The 22,362-nt window shown below is 44.8% G+C and overlaps 2 protein-coding genes across 3 annotated transcripts in view; one reads left to right on the top strand and one right to left on the bottom strand.

Moving 5' to 3' along the window:
• TIMP3 (TIMP metallopeptidase inhibitor 3) overlaps positions 1-7,614 on the bottom strand; it is a 37,796-nt gene extending 30,182 nt beyond the window's left edge. The window contains exon 1 of the mRNA XM_074168326.1: positions 7,164-7,614. Within this exon, the coding sequence (XP_074024427.1) occupies positions 7,164-7,287 (124 nt within the window). The 5' untranslated portion in view covers positions 7,288-7,614. The remainder of the gene's footprint in view (positions 1-7,163) is intronic.
• The window catches only part of SYN3 (synapsin III), a 177,427-nt gene that overhangs the window by 81,039 nt on the left and 74,026 nt on the right, over positions 1-22,362 (top strand). The gene's annotated exons all lie outside the window — the stretch shown is intronic.

The following is a 22,362-nucleotide window of genomic DNA, read 5'->3' as shown; positions in this document are numbered from 1 at the left end:
CCAAGCACTGCTCTCTGATAGCTCCTGGAACATTTCAGTCCCAGGAGGGATACCCTGAATCACCTCCTTTCTTCTTAAGATAAAAATGAGATTCTACATTTTAGGTAAGCTGTTTCTGATATTTGATGAGGTTTGATGTTATTTTTTGCACATGCATCTCTTCTATTTAACTTGAGTGTTATTGCCTGTGTACTGTTTCTAAGGGCTGAAATTGCCCTTTGGAAAGGTCTTATATAAACACTAGCAAGAATTTGGACTATTCATAGTCAACATTTATTTTACCAGCACGCAACTCAAGAGACTTCTATCTTGTTTCCAAAAGGCTCCCAGAATCTTTTCTAGCTGTCAGAAACATTGAATAAATAAAATAATCAGGGTTGTGTAAAACCACTTGCATTTTTCTGGTATTAGACATTGTCAGTTAATGCACTAAATCTTCATTCTAGTCACTCAAGGGAACTACTTCACACTACAGTAGAAGGTTAAATTTTTTTTTTAACATTAGTTTTAAGCTCTCTAGTTTTTGTAACATTCCTCTTAGAAACCTGAAACCATCAAGTCAAATCCAACTCTGATACAAGATAGTAAAATATTGCCGAGAACAATGGCATCACACCTGCTTTAAACAAATTACAAGGCTGGTCCACTGCTTCCTTTCCATATTGATAACTGGGCCTGATTTCAGATCTAGTCTAAGAGGGTATAAATCCATGTAACATACCTTGGACTCATTTACTTCAGGCCAAGCATCAGCCTAATACATTCAAACAGCAGAAATTTGAAATTCACTAGTTAACATTCTTTTTTTCTCAACTTATTCCAAAGCAAATGCAGTTTGACCCTGGTTTTAAAGAAGGACATAGCCCACTATGGACAAATAACACTGGTAGCAGAGTCACCAGTGGGCAGAGCACCGGTAATTTTGGCGTGCTTTCAGGTCTCTGCTTCAGAGGAAGAGCTCTGCATTTTAATACAGCCCTAACAGTGTGCGTCCCTCCTCTGTGCCCCAAGTGCTTAAACACAGAGGGTTACCAGAGAGGTTGACCTTCAGCTCTGCTATTTGCCACAAGTGTTCAGTGCCACAAAGCTAAGGAAAAGTTAAGACAGTCTTGCAGCAATTCCAAATATAGTCAGCCTCCCTGATCAACCTTGTCTCAGAGAAGTCTATGTAAGGTGTAGTTAGCTTAAAGAGCAGTTAATAGTCCATTAAAGTTAAACCAGCAACGTTTCAAGTGTCACATGTAGAGGTTCTTCAGAGATTTAGACAAGCTACCATAGGTCTTTAAGTTTAATGACCTGTGCATTTGCTTAACTAATTGGTCCTTGAAGGCCCAATTTTCCTCTCTTATCCTTTATGCTACTATCATTTGACCAGTATCATTTAAGTTGCTCTCCTGTGAAAGACCCAATCATACCCTGAAAGTCTGGAGCAATAAGAGCACAACAGAGCAAAAGCCTCTTCACCTTGAACTGAAAAAAAAATAAAAATACTTCCTTATTAAAAGGAAATTCAACCACATGCACTCCAGACATTACTAGGACTGATATTAGTCCCTCAGCTTAGCCTGGTTCAGAGCTGGCAAGCACAGCATGCCTGGCCTTGCCTGCTAACTCAAACCAAGCTGTCCTCACAGGTTTACTAGCTCTTATGAACGTCCACCTGCATCTGGTGGAAGTTTCATTTAATGACAGGGCCTCCTGCCCAGACCAAACATGCTCGTTGCTTCAGTGACTCATGCTTGGTTGGGCTACATAGAGCACCACACGGTATGGAGCTGTGAGGAAAAAGAAATATGACCTCGGACAACATTCTTACCTCAAAAAACTAAGTTTTCAGCGTAATAGCTTTAACACTCACGTAAATCCACAGTGACTCACTGAGTCATCCTACTAAAGATGCTTGATCCCACCCACCATGACTTTCAGTGGGATTATGCTTGAATACAGAGATCCATTTCATCAGATCCCAATCCAGTTGCCATATCTAAGAAACTCTGAAAGGCCAGAACTAACTCTATTTAGTGTCTTGGAAAATGTGAAGACCTCTAATGAAGCTGAGAATGAATGTGTCGCCTTCTGCCACTTCTATATCCAACAACCAAATCTGCTCATCCTGAATAACAGATATGAACAAAGCAGGCCCTTTCCCACCCTGGATGAAAACTTTTTGCTAAGCTAAACACATTAGTACTGCGTATGGCAGTACATAACTATGTTCCCACTAGCCCACTTCTTCCCAGAAACATTAGAGCAGTTCATAAGTGAAGAGTTCTCAAGAACAGGTGGAAGGAACATCAATGAAAATAAGAATGAAAGAAATGTCTACATAAAGCAAGGAGCTCTAAGACTGAGGGTTAGAACATTTGGCTCCCAATTGGCTCAGAGGTCTTGCTGGAGTTTCTTCCTGCAGGAAATCTGGAGTAAGCATAAACAACAGTAATAAGATACCAAAGGAACCTTATATACATACTGCATTACATTGCCCAAACACTAATTTCCATCACATTTTTTTTTCGTACATACGTCTGGAGAAATGACAAATTCCAGATGCCACAAGGTGATCCCTCTACTCCCCTATGGACTTTAATTGCAAATAACCAACAGAAACAACTTCTCTTTCTACTTCTATTAAATAGAACAATTCAGTTTAGAATGGTCACCTTTCTGTCAGAAGACATGACCAAGCACAAGGAACACCCTTTTTCACCACATTTTTACCATGGACATTGGAATTCCATAAATGTTAAATCTCCTCATTTTTTTTCCCCCATGTAAAATGGAATTAAATGGAATTCCTGTGAATACTTCTGTTTTTTTATTAAGCTTTAAGTGGCACTTCTCAGATTTCCTGCTTCTAAAATACCTCAAAGGGAAGTCCAGTCTAAAAATGAAACCACATCCTTACTTCCTCAACAGAAGTCTGATTCCAAAGTGGATACAACACTTTTGCAACCATTATGACATGTATTTTAACTTTTAAGTTGATCTGGCAGACCTTACTTGTCTGCCTTAAAGGATAAGACAGCGTGTGTGACCTTACTGCAGAGTCTACGTCAAGGCAAAGAATACATACTCAAAATCTCATCTATGATCAAGTTGTTCTGCATCTCTCTTTCAGCTTATTAGTGAGAAGGCAGAACGAGGAATTAAAGAAAAACAGTGAAAGCAAAAGATCAGGTACTCAATTAGGTGCTTAGACTTTGGGCCAAACAAATTCATGAGCTTCCTCCTTCTCTGCTGTCTCTTGCTCTTCTCATATCCCATTCTCAGTTCAAAGGAGTCTGGCCACCGCAGGTGTTGTGAACTCAGTGCTATGGTTATGGCACGATGGAGGAATGGATGGCTTCCTTGACACCAAAGGACTCTTAAGACCTTACCTTCATCTCCCCAAAGCTTGCCAACTCCAACTCACCAAGAGTGAGGTTATTTAAGAGAGAGGGGACCCACTGGCATCATTGCTGAAATAGCAGATATTTCTCACCATACAAACTATAGAAAGGAATGTTATTTTGAACTCCTTTGAACTGAAGTAAGAGACAGCTAGTATTGCCATAGCTCTTTTCTGAAGTATATGCACAAGATGAAAGTGAGATAGGTGTGGAGTGGACAAACTACTTTCTTTATCACTTGCAGACTGGTTTTGGTTTGTCAAAATCCAGCCTGCCGTTTCACATATTTTTCTTTTTTTTTTTTCTTTTTTTTGAAGGAGAGGTGGGGCAGAGGGGACCAGGCATGAGCTGTTTTTCAAAACCTGTGAATGCAACATTCAGCAGCCAAGCTCAGAAGTTCCTGCTGCTCCTGCAAAAAAAAAAAAAGGGGACAAACAAGCCCTTTTCATGTCAGCTATATCCAGCTGGAAATGTCACAGCTTTGTCACAATGGAACAAAGCATGCCTGGTGTCTGTTCTTTCAAAAGGTCTCTTAATTCAAACAAAAGAAAAATATTCACATCTGGAAGGGGTCATAGGCAGGGGGCAGGAGTGGAGGAAGCAAAGTTCAGATGGCAAGTCATAGCAGTTGCTGTTTGTCTAATTATTGTACTGCCTGTTCTGGCACTTATCGATCCAGTTAAAGAAAGAAAGCCAAGAGTTAAAACAGCAATTTTATTATTGATTGACCTCGGAGGGCCAGATGAGACACACCTCTTCACTTTTGCTCCATTCATCATGCTGGAACACTCAGGCTGAGTCAAAAGACCCCCTTGTGACCAGTCTGGCAGTAGTTCCTCTTCCCCCCCCCCCCTCCATTTTTTAATAAAGAAAAAAAGTTATTGTTGTGCATGGAGTCCAAGCTTCCTTTAGAAGACCACAACCTTCAGTTTCAAAGGATCTACATATTGAAATCCTGGCCTTTCCAGTGAGTTTATTTCAGCATCTGTTTCTGTAGAGATTAAAACCTTCTAATGACTGCAAAGTTGGGAGGCTCAGTATCAGAACTGAGCCACAAGAAGATCAAAAATTAAATGTCTAGTGGGATCAGGTTAAAGGAAAAGAGAATAAACTTGAGAGTAGGACTTCACTGGCTAGGCATGAAAGACCAACAGTAAGACTTTGCATTACACTCCTAAACTAAAAAAGTTTTTTCCTTCAACATTGAGTGCTCTGAAGATGAAAAGCCTCTCCTAGGCTGCCACCTAGCTAGTTAATTTCTTGTATTGTTTCAGGAGCTATTTTAAAAAGCTCTTTTGCTCCAGCCCTTATTGCATTGACTCCTCCCTTCTGAGCTGGTATTTTGTCAGGAGTTTCAAGAGCAATAAAAACTTGCTGCCAAGTCCCTTTCTTCCCCACAATGTGTTTTATAACCCAGCGTGTAGTTCAGTCTGTCTAAACACTGCACTAGTACACTGCCATCAGTTTCCATGGAGATGATTAACTCCTACAGAGCCGGAAAGCTTCAGTGTGTTTTTTGCCCTTTCAGCACATGAAGAACATGACAGCATTTACTAAAATCAGCCTGCACAAACATCACATTTTCCAGACAGTTCTAGCAAATGTAAGGATTTACTTTTGCTTCAACCCATCACACAGAACTGTGGTCTTAACCAAACTTGCATTTAAGTCATCTACTAGAATGAGTTGCTCTTTCCCCTTCTGCTTCTCCTCCTTTGCATTGCTGTGATGTCCGAAGGCATGACAGCCCCACTGACATTAACTTTTTGAGCTACTGTGTCTTAAGAGCAAAACCAAGGCATGAGATATAATGAAGAGTCCAGAACACAGAAAGGAGAGATGAAGGAGACTACTTTGAATTCAACCAGAAATCAGGGTAGAAAACAGAAAAACTTTGCATCCTAAAGTTAAGGAGCACTGTTATATGAATCTTCATAGTTTACCATACTCCTAGTCACTTATGCCTCTAGCAAAAATATACTGTCAGTATTTATTCATAACAAATTTATTTAACACCATCTGAAGAAGTTGATTCAACTGAAAACTATGCTTAATCTAGTATAACACGACCTAACCAGAGCAAGAAATTACACCTTCTTTCAAAAGGTAGCTAATGAAGGCCACATGCTGTCATCAGCTTTAGCTGTAGAAAAACTGTTTCCCTGTCTCACTTTCACAGAAAGAGCGATCTCTCCGGCACCTGCCACTTAGGTGGCATGTTTGTTGATCCAAACTATGAAAACGGCAACAGAACTTTTAATACTGCAGTTTCCTGGAAGAATTCCCCAGTATAAAACTATTTTTTAAATATTTTCCAGGCTATCATCATTGAAGCAAACTGTAACTTTCCCGGCACTTTTAACATGTAATGTTTTTTTTGGCATTCAAGAGCAGATACAGTATATAAACTACACATGAATAACCAGGCATAGCTGCAGTTTCTGTAGAAGAGTTAAAGGCAAGAGAGATTTCCTTGCCCATAAGCTTGGCTAGCTTGAAAGAGCCACTGGCAGGGTTCATAGCAATGGGTGTTCTGCTGCAGTGAGAATTATTTTTTATTTGACTTCCATAGCAGTTGCCAAGTGGATTTCTTCACAGACTCTGCTTGGAGTCAGTACTGTGTGGGTACCAGCAGTGCCAACTCCCCCAACTGTTTTTACATTGTGCTAATACAATCCACAGAGGTGCAAGACTTCACCCGTGCAGTCCACTCACAACTGCTGAAGCAACAGCCTGTATTTACTTTTATGTGGACATATGTCCAGTATTAACTCAAAGGGCAGCACTAATTGATTTCATGTACTTTACCACAGGACACTTACCAAGCAGCAACCCTATTTGGTTAACCACCCTTGGCTACAAGCAAACCAAAGAACTTGAATCCAGAGTCTCCGTTATCCTGAGATATTTTGGGTGTTCCCCTTATCCCCCCACCTAAAGTTAATGTAGTGAAGACCCTTAGGGATGCTAAAACCCATAACCGAGAACATCAGCAAGGATCCAGTAAAAGTGTTTCAACTTTCCAAAAAAAGCATGCACCTTCGCACACCTCCCACAGCTGCAAAGATCACAGCCTAGCACACAGAAAGCGTGGAGACACTTGTTACCTGCTTCTCCAGCCCATAGGCACAGCATCACAAGTCTGTGTGAGCCACACCTTTCAATGCCGACAACCATGGGCGGTTTCCTGGCTTGAGAGAACTCACCCTAATCCTGCCTCCTACCCTTTTGTCACCAGACTGTGAAGGAAATTTTGGCTGCCCGCACCTCTAATTGTGTTTTCATCTTGCTGCAGGAAACAAGCCACTCCGATTTCTTGAAAGTATTTCTTGGAGAGGCTGCCACCACTGCTGCAGGACAGGGACGGCTGCTGTGGGACGCCTGGCTCCCTGTTGCCCCTCAGTAGGGCTGGGCAGGAGTCCGCCACCACATGCCTCTCCTTTTACTAACCCAGGCGTACTGCAGCAGCTACTGGAGTCATACCTATCTTGAAAGGTCAAGTCACCCCTCCCCGGTTCAACCTGCCCCACCTATGTTTTCAGGTGTCACCAGCAGGACGAAGGCTTGACTTGTGGTGACCGCCCGGCTGCTGCCCGCACCCCCCGCCCCTTCAGGCTCTCACAGAACTTTCTAGAGGTGCAGGCTTCGCACCGGCGGGGCAGGTGCCGCCTCCCCAGGCGAGGGGCCTCGGCTCCCCGCCTCAGGGAGCCCTCCCAGCCCCGGCGGGGCCGGCGGCTGCGGGGCGAGGAGGGGCCGCCGTCCGGCGGCACTTACCGATGTCGGAGTTGCAGAAAGCGTCCTGCGGGTGGATGGGGACGCAAGTGCAAGCCTCCACCACCAAGTCCCGCAGGCTCCAGCTGCAGAGGAACACGACGAGGAAGCTCAGCCACGCCGTCATGTTGCCCACCCTTCCCCGAGGTGCCTCCTCACTTCTGCGGAGCAGGAGGACGGCCGCTGGTTTTGCTCGCCTGACTTTATTCTAGCTTCCTAACAGCCCGCCACCGCTTGCTTGCCTGTCTGCCTCCTTGCACTGCCTGCCTCCCTCTCTCTCTCTCTCTCTCTCTCTCTCTCTCTTTCTCGCCCGCTGGCTCAGCAGGACGGTGCAAAGCCTGAAGGCACGGACAAGTCGGGCAGCTAGAGGTGCGCGGTGCGATGCTGAGCTGCGCTGCGCCGCTACAGGGCCGGTGCACCGAATTATAGCCTCGATCGCGCCCTCTCGGGCTCCGGGGGCGCCGCCGCCCCCGACCAATGGGAGCCCCGCATTACCTCATCGGCGGGAGAGGCCAGCGGGCCGGGGCGGGGCCGCGGCCGCCGCTTCAGCGCCTTATAGGGAATAGTGCGGGGAGCGCCGCGCGCGGGCGGGCGCCGGTTGGGCGCCCCGCGGCCGGTGGGGCAGGTAACGGCCGCTCTGAGGAGAAGTCCCCGTCCCCTCACGCCGCTAGTGCCGCCTGGACGGGGGTTGAAACTCCTTAAAACTAGTTGTACCTCCGAGGAATCGGCGAGTGTCTGTCCCGCGGCCGTCGGTGCCTGGCCGGGTCTGGCCCCGTGAAGTCCCCTGCCCACCCCGAGTCGGGACCAGCCTCCCCTCAGCCGCCCCGCTCCGCACCTCGGGGTTTGTTGTTGGTTTGGAAAGCCGTGGCTGTTTACCTCGAAACCATCTCAGCTGTCTGCAAGCTGTTTTAAACTGGAGGAGGTAAAATAGTGTTCTTAACGGCTTTCAGAATGCAATCGGAAAACGCAAGAGGAGCACAGTGTGTTGCTTCTTTCCCTCTTTCAGTAGGCAGTAAGAAGAGGATAGAGGAAAAGGACAAGATTTAGCTGAAGTGCAAAACAGGATTTTGCCCTGCGGTTTTTAATCCTGCTCAAATGTTCCTTCTTCTCCTGTCACACCACCACCACCCATCACTTCCCCTTCTCAGGGCTTTCGGTCAGAAAAGGGTCATAAACTGCTAAAACCAAGATGGAAAAAGCAGCATCGTATCTACCCAGGCACTCCCAACATTTAATCTCAAAGTACATTTTAGCAGAGCAGCTTTAGTGGAATTTATAGAAAAGTCCTGTTTGTTTTGTTTTCCTTTATCCCCTTTTGGAATGGTAAATTTCTATCAGCTGTAGAAATGTAAATGTTATAGAAGAGCTGGGACTGTAAGGAAGGAGATTGCCAGCTGCAAGATACAGCCAGCCTTATTATCCTGCAAAGGGGACTGAGGGGTGATTAATCACAGTATCAAACCAGTGTATATAATGTCAGACTACTTTCTACGGGGTTTACAAGACTTAAGCATGTCTAGTTATAAATTATGCTGGTATTAAAGGCCAGGGACCAGCTGTCCTAAATTTCTAAATAGTCAGCTAAGTCTTTAGATTTACAATTCTGCTCCATCTGGGTGAAGCACAGCCTGCCTACACCTTTTCTTTAATCATACCATCCATATAAAATTAAAACCTCCAGTCTTATGGAAACACAGGCTTTTATTTGGAGGATCAGTACACAAAAGCTTCAAGATGGGTGTTACTGGTAGAGATTGAGGTTACAATGCTAGCAGTAGGAAACACAGGTTCCTACCCTTGCTGTGACACAGACAACCTGTGTGACAGCTTCACAATCCCAGTCTGTGTAATGGGGATAACAGTGATGGGAGCTTCTCAGGAATGTGTGTTAGTGAACACACTGAAAAAAATTAGATGGCGTTGAGGTGCTAATGGGTCATATAAGTACAGGTGAGGCAGGGTATTAAACGGGACGTTTGATTTAGATACATCAGTGTCTGAACCATTGGGCTTTAAATTGCAATATTAGAAACACTGTTCAAAAAAACTCCTTATGTACTTGGTCTAGCTACTGCTTAAACTACAGCTGAAGTTGAATCTGTCAGATTGGACTGTCATTTCAGTCTCACTGGGTGTAAACAAGGAACAACCCCACCGACCTCAGCAGAGTAACACAGAAGAAAAATAAGGTGTGTCTGGCACTTTCATTTTTTCTTTGTTGTTGTAAAAAGTTTGATATCACCAACATCATGATACACCTGGTCTATCAACATCTCGGATCAGTATCTGAGAGAAGTGGAGTTATTCCATAACCTGACACTGATGTAAATAAGAGAGAGTTTGGCCCACACACAACTAGATTATAATCACAGCTCTGGCACCACCTTCCTTCACTCTCTGGCCAAGTAACTCCTCTGAGTATGTTTCTCCATTTCGATAATAACACCTTTCCTGCATGTTCTGAGGACTAACAAGCTGAATGCTTTGTAATAAGCTTTAAAGATGTTGGGTGCTGTGCGAATGCTAAGAGAAACTATAACACATAGATGCATGTATTAGCATTGTCTGGAGTAGTAATACCTGTGTTCGATCAGGGGGACCTAGCTGATTCACCTGCTTTTTTGACATCTAGATATTCTTTTGAAAAATATATTAACTTCTCTATAGTAGTAGGCATGCAGGTTTTTCAACCACAACTGGATACTGTGCAATAATAACAATATTTATTTGCCACTTAGAGGGTCCATTTCATACACAAGAACCATAATGCTTTATTTTTGTAAATCACAGGTAAATACTACTCAGGAAAGCTCAGTCTGGCCAGTGGCCTGATGGGAGGCCTTGGCTAAATCATTTAACCTGCCTTCTCTTTCATTTTATCATATCTAAATAAAGATATTGTATACTATCCTCTGATAATATCTATTAGATATTTGATATTAGCCTCTCTCCTTTGAGACCTACCAGTAAAGTGCACTCTGGAAAAGCCAGGCAGGGGTCCTGAGTGTTTATTTATATGAGAAAATTTTGATAATGGGGTCAGTCAAAGTAAGACAGAAAGTCGATGAAAGAACTGAAAGGAGAACTCTATCTGAATTCCTGTTCTATGCCCCGTCTGCATGGGAGAATCTGCAAAGGGAAAAAATAAAATAAAAACTAGCATTTAGCTCCTTTGCCTAGATAAAACTCTAAGCCTTATATGTCCATAAAAAAGTAGCAGAGAAAAAAAGGAGAAAATAAAGACCTTGATCTTCATATGAGAAAATTAAAGTTCATGTTTGGTTAATGTCACCAAATAAAGAAATCTATGTTCTCCCAGTCCTCCACCAAGAACACACTGTTGAACACAATTAAGGATCTCTCTGCTTTACTGGGCAGCCACACCACTTCATGCTGTGATCTTGTCGGATCCCACAAGCTAAGCATGACTGGGCTGGGTCAATAGTTGGTGTGAAAATTCCCAGGGAAAGCCATGGCCTGCAGGTGTTGTTGACTGAGCGAAGTGGCCGTCTTCCCTCAATCCTGCATGAATGTGTAGAGACAGTGCTAGGGGGCACTGCGCTGCAAGAGATGGTTGCATTTTTTGCGGATGAAGCTAGCTTTCTTGCAATATCTAAAGCACTCGGTCTCTGAAAAGTAAAGATGTTAAGCTGAGTTTCTCGGTTAAGTTTCTGGAGAGACAACGACCTTCTGCTTCCATAGATACTCACTGCAGTTTTCATCAGGAGCGTATTAACAGTATCATTTTCCTTCCACGAGTCAAGCTTGTGGGTAGAAAGGAACAACCCAGAGCTAGCTGCAGAGACCGAGATAAAAAACACTTTGGGATATTACTTCAGTAGGCTTAAGGTGTTGCTGTAAGTGAACTAAAGGCATATTCACTTCCCTTCTGATCACATTTCATTGTGAGGGATACCAGGCGCTGGCAGAAAGCTGTTCCTGAACTGAGAAAAGCACCTGAATGTAAGTAGTACAGAAGGGCTTCATCAAACTGCAGGAACTGCTGGCCAAAAAAAACAGAGAGAGAGAAAGATGAAAGAAAGGCAGGAAGGAAGGGAGGGAGGGAGGGAGAAAAGGAGAGAAAGAGGGAAGGAGGAAGGGGAAAAGGAAAAAAGAAAGAGAAAGAAATACCCCTGTTACCGCTACTACCAGAGAAAAAAAACCCTGACACATGCAGTGGCTGAAAACACTCCATCTCATCACCAGACCACACCTAGCTTAAACTGAGCATGGCATGAATGAAGTCAGGAGACTTAGGCCTGCACTCCAAACAGTCCTGCCACCTCCATGAACAATATATTAATTTTAAAAGCTTCTGAAGTATGGGCATTTTTCCATTATAACTTTTCCGCAATAACTTGACTTGATTCATAAGCATGGAGTCCTGCCATTAACGTTCTAAATTGTCCAGCTGCCAAGTTGCTGAAAAGCCTCCTCTTGTCCTAAAAACTTTTCTTGAAGTTGACGATCCTCATATCTTTTACACCAGCTCAGTATCACACCCTCTAGGACATATCATCGCTTTTCTGCTTTTATGCAGCAGATGGGAAAGGATAGGTGCTTTTTGGAGCCATCTAATGTCTTTTTTTACAGTGTAGTCATGCCATCTCGTAGGGCAGTGCAGAGGGGTCATGTATTTTATTAGCAAAAGATTCTCGTATTTCCTGATTATCTGTTTCTTTTTTCAGAATGCCTGTTTTTTCTGATGCTGTCCTTTGAGAATACTGTTTTGTTTAAGATATATTTGCTATGATTTATGAGTGTGAAAAAGGTTGAAAAAACCTTCTTCTCTACTAATTCCTCCATTGTGTCAGTGAACTTCATATGCTACTTAAAATAAGAAGACTCTTTCTTCAAAAACGTCTTTGATTCTATAAATACATATGAAAAAAATTCATTTGATCTCTTTCTCGGAGGTTGCAAAGGAATTATGTCACCTTCCTGTCTGCAAGCCAGACATAGGTAACACTCTATCCCATCCCAAGCTTTTAATTTGAGGTGCACCGTTAATCTTTTGTCAGCTCTAATGGTTCTATACTGCGTTCAGTCTTCAAGGATCCTTTACAGATTGTGCTTACAGAGAGTGCCCAGCCTGGGAGCAGACCACAGGCACCATGTGTTACCAGGAGTATTACAGTATAAAGGACTGTTGAATATGAAATCACCCTCTCGGTCATGCAGGGACCCTCCATTCAGGCTGTGATGTGGCATCAGCTGCAGAAGGGCAACCAGGAAATATCTTTTAACAGCCTTATCAAGCTGAAAATGTTTCCTGCACATGACTGCGTTCTTTGGCCCCAATCCAGCAAAACACTAAGGCACATGTTCAACTTTAAGCACACAAGATGCTCTACTGAAGTCAACAGGACCGTTTACATGCACAAAGTTAAATATAAGCTTAAGTGCATATCTGGATCAGGGCCAAAGGGCTCGGTACCACGCAGGGTTCAAGCCAGGAGGCTGTGATTAGACGGTCTGACAGCGGTCGGGGGGGAGGACACAACGTGATTTGCTTGGCTCTACCTGCCTGTGCCTCATTCCAAGCAATTAATTTTCTCTCATTTTTGTTTATAATAAGTTTTTCCATTTCTCTTGCTTTGCTTTCATGCTGCTGTAGCCTTTTCCAAATTGAAGTTTTGTTTTTCTTTTTTAAACCCTTCTAAACTGCATCAATAGCTTTAAGTGACTGAACAAAGAGATTTCAAATAGATGAAGTGCTTCAAATGGTAATAAGAGCTGGTGTTCCCAGAGCTTTGGAGGCTGGCACTAAGCAGAGGAGAGAGTGAGAGCGATTGAAAATCACTTTTCTGTTGTTCCTTTGTACGAACTGGTTTCTGGCTTATGCAATGCACAGTAATTAAAATGACTGGAATGCCTCACATTTTTAAGAGAGCTTTAAGGCAGCTCTGTGGCATTGTGGCCAGCAGAGTTCATGAGCAGATTCATGGCTGCAATCAAGATTTGACGTTTCTATCAGCGTAACTTGAAGAAGACAGTATCTCTGTAGAGGCCTTGGAGAGGAATTTGAGGAAGAAGGAGTAGACATGGAAAAGAAGTAACATCTGCTCCCGGCATCAGCTCCACGAGCAGCTATGGGGCAAGCCTTACTTTCTTTCTCATTGTAGCCGTGATGTCCTGCCCAAATTCAAGTGTGGGACAGCACTTAAATGTTCTCTGTCTCTCACTGTAATAGCAGTTACTGATAGTGCCTCGTTCTAGGTACTGTACAGGAAATGTCTCTTTCCATGAGAGAGGGTTTGCATTTGAGTACTGGCCACTAAGGTTGCTGGGTGTATTTGTGGAGGTCCAAACAGCTCCCCAGTGTTTAGCAGACAGTGCCTGGCAGACTGGCAAGCCTCTTTGCTCACAGCAGGTTGCTCTCCCTGTGACAAGGTTTACTCTGCTCAGCAGAGGTAAGGGACTATCTTGCTGCTCTTCAGTCCTCCTGGCACAGTCCAAAATTTCATTTTCCTATTTTCCTTTTTTGTCATTGAAGGTGGCTGGCCACTGCATCTTTGGTCTTCTCTCAAGAGCTGGCCTGGCTGATGAACAGCCACAGAGTAGCAGGAGAGCTCAATACAGCCTCTCTAGGGAGGGGAGCTGATTGGCCTGAGGTTATGACCTTTCTGAAATGCTGAACAACCAGATCCTTCTCCCCTGACCTCTCTGCCTTTCACTAGCCTTCTGAGGACACAGACTGAGCCTGCTCCCTCATCTCCCAGCATAATCTTTCTCCCCTTCTCCTACACATCAGAGGGCACTGTCAGGATACAGTGGTCTCCACAACGCTCTGTGAGTGTAGGCAGGTAGAGAAAGATCCCAGGCAGGAGACAATAATCCTGTATTTCTTAGACCACCCTGAGGCTGAGAGCTGCAGTCCCGCCACATGCAGTAGGCCAGGCAGTCCTTAGGGTGGGCCACTGGTTTTAAAGCATATTGGAATCCTCTGAAATCACCACGCCTGTGAAAAGCAGAAAGAGCAGCACCAGGAAGCTGGCATTCCTCTTTTTATTACATTAATGAGTCTAGAGACAGTGCCAGGCTGTCAGGTCTGAAGGAAGGGTCTTCTCTTTACCTGCAGAACAGGTGCAGCTGCAGGAAAAGTCACTGTCTCCTGCCTCTACCTGCACAACCTGCAAAAACTACCTGCAAGAGTAAGCCAGTCACTTCATCCCCATAGTCCAGCTGTTACTAGTTTCTCACCTGAAACTGCAAATAAAGGCGTTAGTTACAAGAACAGTCTCTAATGATGAGGATAGTGTGCCAGCAGGGAACGCACTCAGTGATTCCTGTCATGCATGTCAGCACATGGGTGTCAAAAGTGAGAAGCAGTTCCTCTGTGTGGAGATCCCAACAGAGATCACTGCCTTGGCACAGGAATTTTTTTTTTTAATTCAAATTGACTTTTTCAATGCTTTTGTTCCTGTGTTCCCAAATCAATACTGTATTCTAACCAGCATCTGACTGCTCACTTACGGCAGGGCTTTCCCGCACAGACTCAAGGTCCCAGCCTGTAAGCGGGGGATTTCTGATGTGAGATTTCAAGGACAGATCTCTCTCTTCTCTGGAGCAAAAGGCAGCACTTCTGTTTCCTCACTCTTTTGGAATTTTTCTCCATAAATCTTGGCATACAGTGTGAGACAAAAGATGAGATGGTAGTTCCGCAGCCCAGAGTGAGGACTTAGTCATTTGTGTATTGTCTTGCTCTTCCTGAGTGAAGAGCAACGCATTCATCAAAGGACCTTTTCAGGTCAGCAGTGTGAGTTCCACACCTAATGTACTAACATCAGGAGTGAAAAGATCAGTGTTTGAATTAGCACAGATGTGTGAAAATAGTATTCTTTCTCCACTGAAGACAGAGAGAACAATCTACAGCCCCTGTTCCCCTTTCTTTTAATCTGAAGGCCCTGAGCTATCCCTTCGTTGTGACTTTCTATGTGCTTCTGTGGGGTGTTTCGGGGGGGACGGGCGGAAGTATGGAAAGACATCAGAGTGCAATTACAGAACCTTTCTGTTCATTTAGCGAAGTAGCCTTGGTTTCCATTTCATTGCGAGTGATAATGGCAGCAAGAGTTAATTTGCATCCACATACAACATGGCTGGAGTTGAAGCCAAGAAAGAGAAACAGAGCAAACTTCCTCTGTTCTTCCTTTGCACTGAATGAAAGTGTCTCTACCAGGGACTGTAGGGCTGGGATTTTGATCACATGCTTTACTAGCAGAAGTTTAAAAAAACAGTATCCTATACTGACAGAGTTCAAATCCTTTTGATTTTAACTCGGTTTGTAGCAAGAGCAACATGGTAGCTCACAGCGGGTAGCTCACAGCTGGTTGCTCGTCTGATGGGGAGCACACGGTGTGGGTAAATGTACTCGCATGTCATTGGTACTACCCAGAAAGAAGGACTTCCAATGCATAGCAGAGGCAGCAATGAGAGCTACCCAGAGCCAGCAGGAACCAGAAAGATGTCAAATGTATATACAGATAACGTACCAGGAGTTGAGCTATGAAGGTACCAAAGCTTGAACATGTGCCCTGAGCAAGAAAACTCTTAGTAACAGTGCCACTAAATCTCACACAGAGTGTTGGCCAGAGGTTCAGGGGTTTGGTGTTTGCCCAAGTGCCCTGCTGTGGGAGCCTGGACTGCTCCAGTGCAGTGGTTCATCACAAGTGCTAAGAGGCTGGACAGGTACTGAACATTTTTAGTGGTAGCAGGTGTCCAACACTAACTTAGTGCAGCACATTCCTCTCCTCTCCTCTCCTCTCCTCTCCTCTCCTCTCCTCTCCTCTCCTCTCCTCTCCTCTCCTCTCCTCTCCTCTCCTCTCCTCTCCTCTCCTCTCCTCTCCTCTCCTCTCCTCTCCTCTCCTCTCCTTTCCTCTCCTCTCCTCTCCTCTCCTCTCCTCTCCTCTCCTCTCCTCTCCTCTCCTCTCCTCTCCTCTCCTCTCCTCTCCTCTCCTCTCCTCTCCTCTCCTCTCCTCCCGTGACTGTTAGCTGACAGGTGGCTGAGGGGCTGCTCCACAGCATAGCTCCCATTCTCACCATCTCCCAGTATCTGGGCAACCTGGTCTAGTTGGGGGTGTCCCTGCTGACTGCGGGGAGGTCGGACTAGATGACCTTTGGAGGTCCCTTCCGGCCTGGACCAATCTATGAATCTATGAATCTATGAATCTGCAGCAGTGATTTTAAGCAATGGTTAAAGCAAACTGCAAGAAGATATTGAGCTCTCACCACACAAGCCAGGGAGGCAGGAGGGCTCTCCCTAGACACTGAACTGAGGTCAGTGAGGAAAGTGCTCTCAGTGTGAAAGTTTTGCAATGCATGGGAGGGATCTACAGTTTTACTCACAGGATAATTAATGGAAAACAATCAACAGAGTCTGAGCAACAGCAGTTTTACCAACAGAGAAGTGGGTCTCCAGCAGACTTGACCCAGCACCTGACATTATGAAAATTACATAGACAAGTATTTTATGAATTTTCATTTAAGCCATGTCTTCATGTTCTGTAGATTACAACCAAGCACTTTTCAACCAAAATCTTGCTTCCTCTTCTCCCAATTCAAGTTCAGCAGAACCACCACAAACCCAGCAAGTGGAAAGGGAAGGGAAGTTTTCTCAATGCTGGCAAATCCTTAGTGCAGCTAGAATAGAAGGCACTAATCTGGTCTCCCATATCTTAGAGGATAGCTATGGGCCACGAAAATGATCAGAGGACTGGAGCACCTCTCCTATGGAGACAGGCTGAGAGAGTTGGGGTTGTTCAGCCTGGAAAAAAGAAGGCTCTGGGGAGACCTTATAACGGCCTTCCAGTACCGGAAGGAGGCCTACAGGAGAGATGGGGAGGGACTCTTTATGAGGGAATGCAGTGATAGGATGAGGGGTAATGGTTTTAAATTGAAAGAGGGGAGATTTAGATTAGATACTAGAAAGAAATTCTTTACTGTGAGGGTGGTGAGACACTGGAACAGGTTGCCCAGAGAAGTTGTGGATGCCCCATCCCTGGAAGTGTTCAAGGCCAGGCTGGATGAGGCTTTGAGCAACCTGGTCTAGTGGGAGGTGTCCCTGCCCATGGCAGGGGGTTGGAACTAGATGATCTTTAAGGTCCCTTCCATTCAACTCTAACCATTCTATGATTCCATACCTTCCAAAGGCATTGTAATTCTCTCTCCCACTGTTCAGATTAAATCATCTATTACTGGAAAAAAGCTTCTCCCACTGATACTTACATAAAGTCACTTTTGTTTCAAGGAATTTAATTGTGCCAAATAAGCAGAATCATGAAAATGAGCTTGCCTCATGGAAGAAGGAGCAGGGATTTTTTTACTCCATTTGAAATTGGTTTCCCCATCCAGAATAAACCTTCACCTCTGAACATCATATATAATGGCAACTTTTAGTGGAGTTTTTGGCAGTGTTAGGTTGATGGTTGGACTTGATGATCTTAAAGGTCCTTTCCAACTTAGACGATTCTATGATTCTATAATTCTATGAATTTAGCTTAGAGGGGCTAGTATAGCATTAGCTGTGCATAGCTGTAAGGAAATATCACCACAGATTGCTGGCTGGAGGAAGCAAAAACTTATTCCCAGTGAATTGCGAGAGCATTTTCTTCTCCCCACGGAGACAGAACCTAGCTCCTTACACAATGCCTCCAACTCCCTTAAGGTGTTTCTACAAGTATCAATGCAATTTCTTTAAACAAATTTTTTTTGTTGGTTTTTTTTTTTCCCTGAAACTATAATCTGAAGGACAGGCAGACATAGCCATTCAGTTTTATTTTGAGAAAAGGCTTTTGAGAATAGGAATGAGAAAAATGGAGAAGCTGGTGCTGCAAAGAAATCCTTATCCTATCAGGCATTTCTGGGAAGGAGGAGGGAGGGCAGCTTTTAAAGCCATGCCTATGGCTGCATGTAAGGGATAGTTCTCAAAGGATTCCCTTAATCAGATTCTGCAGAAGATAGGCTGTCTCTCTGTAATTCACTCCAAGGCCATATGCTGTGGTCACATGAAGATTTACAGTCTCAAATTTACTGGCCTCGGAGAATCTAAAAGAATTATGCAAGAAATCATGTTCCATGCTAACTGAGGCCTCACACAGCCGTGCTTTCTAAAGACTGCTTCTAACTCGATATATGGCCCCTCTAGGGCTTTGTAAGCCCTTCTGGGGAAGAGAGAAGGGGAGAAAAGGGGGGAGCTGCTGATCATTGCCATATGTGAGAAGCATCCCTGTCTGCACGTGGGTGTGACGTCCGTGTTATCACAGAGGCTGAGCTCTGCATGGCCCCCCTGTTTCCTGTTTCCAGTCAGCAACTTGCTGCTGGAGCAGGAATCCCATATCACTTTGTACTGCAGTTACAAAAGAGGAAAATGACAGCCAGTGGAGGGGAAAGGGGTGGGGGAAATCCTCTTAAATAGCCATGTGGGATGTCTGGGCAGGGATGTGAGCCAGGAGTCCTCAGGGGCAGTAGAATAAGTGGGAGTTTAGCAAACAACCATTTTTTTTCTTTGACTAGTGTTCCTCAGAGACCTCAGCACTCCAGTTCTCAGAGCTAATTTGAGCTATTTGTGGTTGGCCTGTTCCTAATGTCCCTTTCCTATCTCTCATACACACTGAACCTTGGGATACTCTCTGTGGGCTGACAGATGACGTGAAATCTGCAGGTCAAATATCAAAAATGAAGAGGGATCAGGAAACTGGATGTACAATTTGCTTTTTTCCAAATAAGGGAGATGATAGATACATTCATATTAGAAGTTCTTAGCATACCAAGTTTGTGGAGGTTTTTTAAAGCAATGAGGGGAATGACTTATTCTTGAAAATTTTATGGTAACCACCAAAGATGTTATCATCCCATGGGCACTGCCTTTCCTATGCAGACTATGACTGACATGCTTTCATTATTTATTGGCACCACTCTTCTGTAGGAAAACCAAAACCACATTGTCCCGAACACTGTACTGATCTATAACAGGCGTAGCAAGTCCCTGCCAAAGGGCATAGAGTACACGTTGAGAGGGTTCAAAAGGAACACAGAGGCAATAAAGCTGTGATGTCAGGAGTGAAGGAGCTCACAGAATGTGGCATTCATACTGTAGATGCCATGTTCATGGAAGTCTGAATCTTACCTGCTTTACACTCCTGTGATGATATGTCAATGCTTTATCTTCCACAAAATTTGCTATACAGTCTGTGATGAATCTGATGTCCAGAAGCACCACAGGGTACAAAAGGAAGGTAAAAGGTTTAGGATGACTCCTCCTATTTCAACCAAATTTTCCCAGAAATATGAGCAACAGGTGGCATTTTTTCTTCCCCTAAATTTCTTGTGGATTTATGCTCCTGATCTCCCTTCCTCTCCACACACAAATCTGTAGCAGACACTCTGCAGGCTAAAGTATATGCTCAGAGTGATGTACGTGTGGGACTGGGGACAGTAAAAGGGCATATGGACCTTTAAGGGATCTGGAAGAGGAGCTGGCTCCACTCTGTAAGAAAACTAAGTTCAGGAATCCTGGGAAGCTGTTTAGGAGGAGAAAAAGGTAGTTATTATTCCCCTCAAGGACAGGAGAGCGCTATTCCTTGAGCTGACAGGCCACATTTATATTCTTAATTGGGCAGACTGCCCTGGTTTTGTGTTGGACTGAAAATTAAAGACTGACTAGGATATCTTGGACAGGACTGCCTGTAGCACTCTGCTCTGGCTGGCAGGAAGCAGTTAGTTTGCATATCAAACAGACCTAATGAGCTGCCCATCGCTCTTCTTCATGCCGTGCTGGTATTTCCCAGCTGAGGCTATGCTGCACAAGACGCTATTTTCCACTCTACTGAGACCCAGCGAGGACACTGTAGCCAGCATCACTGGTAGCAAAGGCACAGACAGGATGCTTGCAGTAGAGAGAAGCACATGTAGGGGTGCAAGGGCCGTCTCGTTTTGGCTCTGGCTTCCCACAGATTCCTGGGAGCTCTGCTGATTGCTGAAGATCCCCTTCATTTTTAAGAGCAGTATTGGCATCTTGTTTCACTTTCAGATACAGGTAAATCCTGTCCAATCTGAATGAATGGATAGGGGAACCTCCTCCACCCTTCCAGTATCTACAGGTTTTCCTGATAATCCCTGGGCAGATGGACACGGTCATGTGAGTCCTTGAAACTATCCACTTCGGAGGAGAAGTGGGTGTGGTGCTGTAGACACTGCCAGATATATGTGTTGCCCTTCACAAAGAAGCTCAGTCCTTCAAAGACTGAGTATCAACAAAATCCTTCCTCTAGGGACTTCCAGCTCTGCCCAAGCCAGCTGTAAATTCCTTTGAGGCTGAGACTAAGAAAGCTGGAATCCTGGGAGGATCTTGGGACAGTCCCAAAACCATTTCTACTGAACCTTCCCGAAAATATGGTTTCTCTGATCCAGGAATGTGCGCTCTGTAACAATGGCAAAGCTGAAGTCCTAGACCATTGGCATTAACTAGTATTACCTCATTACTTCTCTGTGCTCTCTCTCATCTAATATGAAAATCCTTGTCCCTCTGGGAGACAGAATCTCTTTTTGTTCCATATTTGTGCGGCACCTGGCACGAACGGGATGGTAATACTTGAGTGGGGTGCTACCTCCATATAAACAATTAAAAAAATTAGTGGGATTCCAAGCTTCTCTGTTTACCACTTTTATTTTGGAGTGAATAATCATAAAGCATCTAAGTTAGCACAGCAAAGCTAACAGCTGCTTCAGCCAGGAAATGGCTGAGAAGGGGGGAAAACAGGGACAGGTATATAAATTGCCATGGTGCAGTGGAGTAGAAGCCATGAACTGGTGTGGAGGGGCTGAAGCAGGAGATAGCAGAAAGGTAGCTGTGTACACATAGACCTCCTCAGCCAGTCCCAACAAAGCTGGAAGAAAACTACATTTGCTCTAAAGCAGGTGAAGGTACAGTCATTCAAACTCTGGACAGCCGGCCACCCTGACCACAGGACCTACCAGGTGCCCCCTTACCTGCCAGACCTTGTGGTTTTGCACTCTGTCCCTCACCATCTGTTTGTCCTTTTTATGGGAATGGTGCCTACCAGTTGTCACCCTCTGCATGAACCAGTTGAAGAGTTTGGTTCCCCCACTGTGACAAGTTTCCTGCATGTTTTTCGTGCTTCCTTGCACAATACAATTTGTTTTCTGAACATTTGCAGACTCCCCTTTTTAAAAGCAGAGGTTCTGGAGGGACGTAACACCTCTTGGAGCAAACGCATTCCCCAAAAGCCTTCCCCGTGGTGTTGTAGCCCCAATTGTCAACACTCTTCCCTCCAAGGATGGAGAATGCAATCCAGGCCTCCCCTGCCAGTGGTGTCTCTGAAGCAGTAATATCTCCAGCAAGCAGCCAGCCAGAATAGCCACCAGCATGCCGGGAAGGGCATGTCAAGGGTGGGAAGGAAGAGTGGCTGCACTACATTGTGTTCCAGGCATGTTTAGTTGGCAGATGGTCCCTAAGGGGCTATCAGATGCTGATGTATGTTTAGGGCAGCTTCTGGGCTACTTGCACTCATACTGGTAGAGGTAAGGCAAAATGATGCAGCTGCAGCCTGCTCCTAGGAGCTCTCCTCCTTCCCACTGCTTATCGGTAAAGTCTGAGCAGAGAACCTACCTCCACATCACACCGCTTACACTCACTGACTTCTCTGCCTCTTCCTAAAGACACCCAAGTAGGAGGGTGGCTGTTTCAGTGAAATCTTCCCTCAGGGCTGAGGAAAAAGGCAGGTAAAGAACAGCCAATTGGTGTGCTGTGCTCACACTCTTCCTTGCATCCTAAACTAGACTCACAAACTGACAAGAGCAATCTTACTCACTTATGCTCACACGAAATACACAAAAGCACTGAAGGGGGGAGGTCTGTCAGGGCTGTTCCCAGCTCTACAGCAGCCCTTTGATGGGACTGGACTTTTTTTTTCTCCCCCCCCACCCCGAGATGAGAGGCTGGACAACACCACCCCTAAACTAACCTCCACCCCCAAACAGCTGTCTTGCCAAAGGGTGGAGAAGCAGACCTCCTGATTGAGGGTGGAGCAGTTTGAAGAGGAGGAAAGCAGTGACTTCACTTTTTATTAAGTAATAGCAGAGCAGGGTGTGCGTCACTCTGAAAAACAAGAGTTTGGGTGGGGGCAAAGGCTCTCTGCAGCATCTTACACATGGAGCCTTCCCCTTTGTGGGAAATAAGCAGGAC

This window comes from Numenius arquata, chromosome 2, assembly GCF_964106895.1.
Source record: "Numenius arquata chromosome 2, bNumArq3.hap1.1, whole genome shotgun sequence".
Lineage (NCBI taxonomy): Eukaryota > Metazoa > Chordata > Aves > Charadriiformes > Scolopacidae > Numenius > Numenius arquata.
This window is presented reverse-complemented; position numbering and strand designations above follow the sequence as displayed.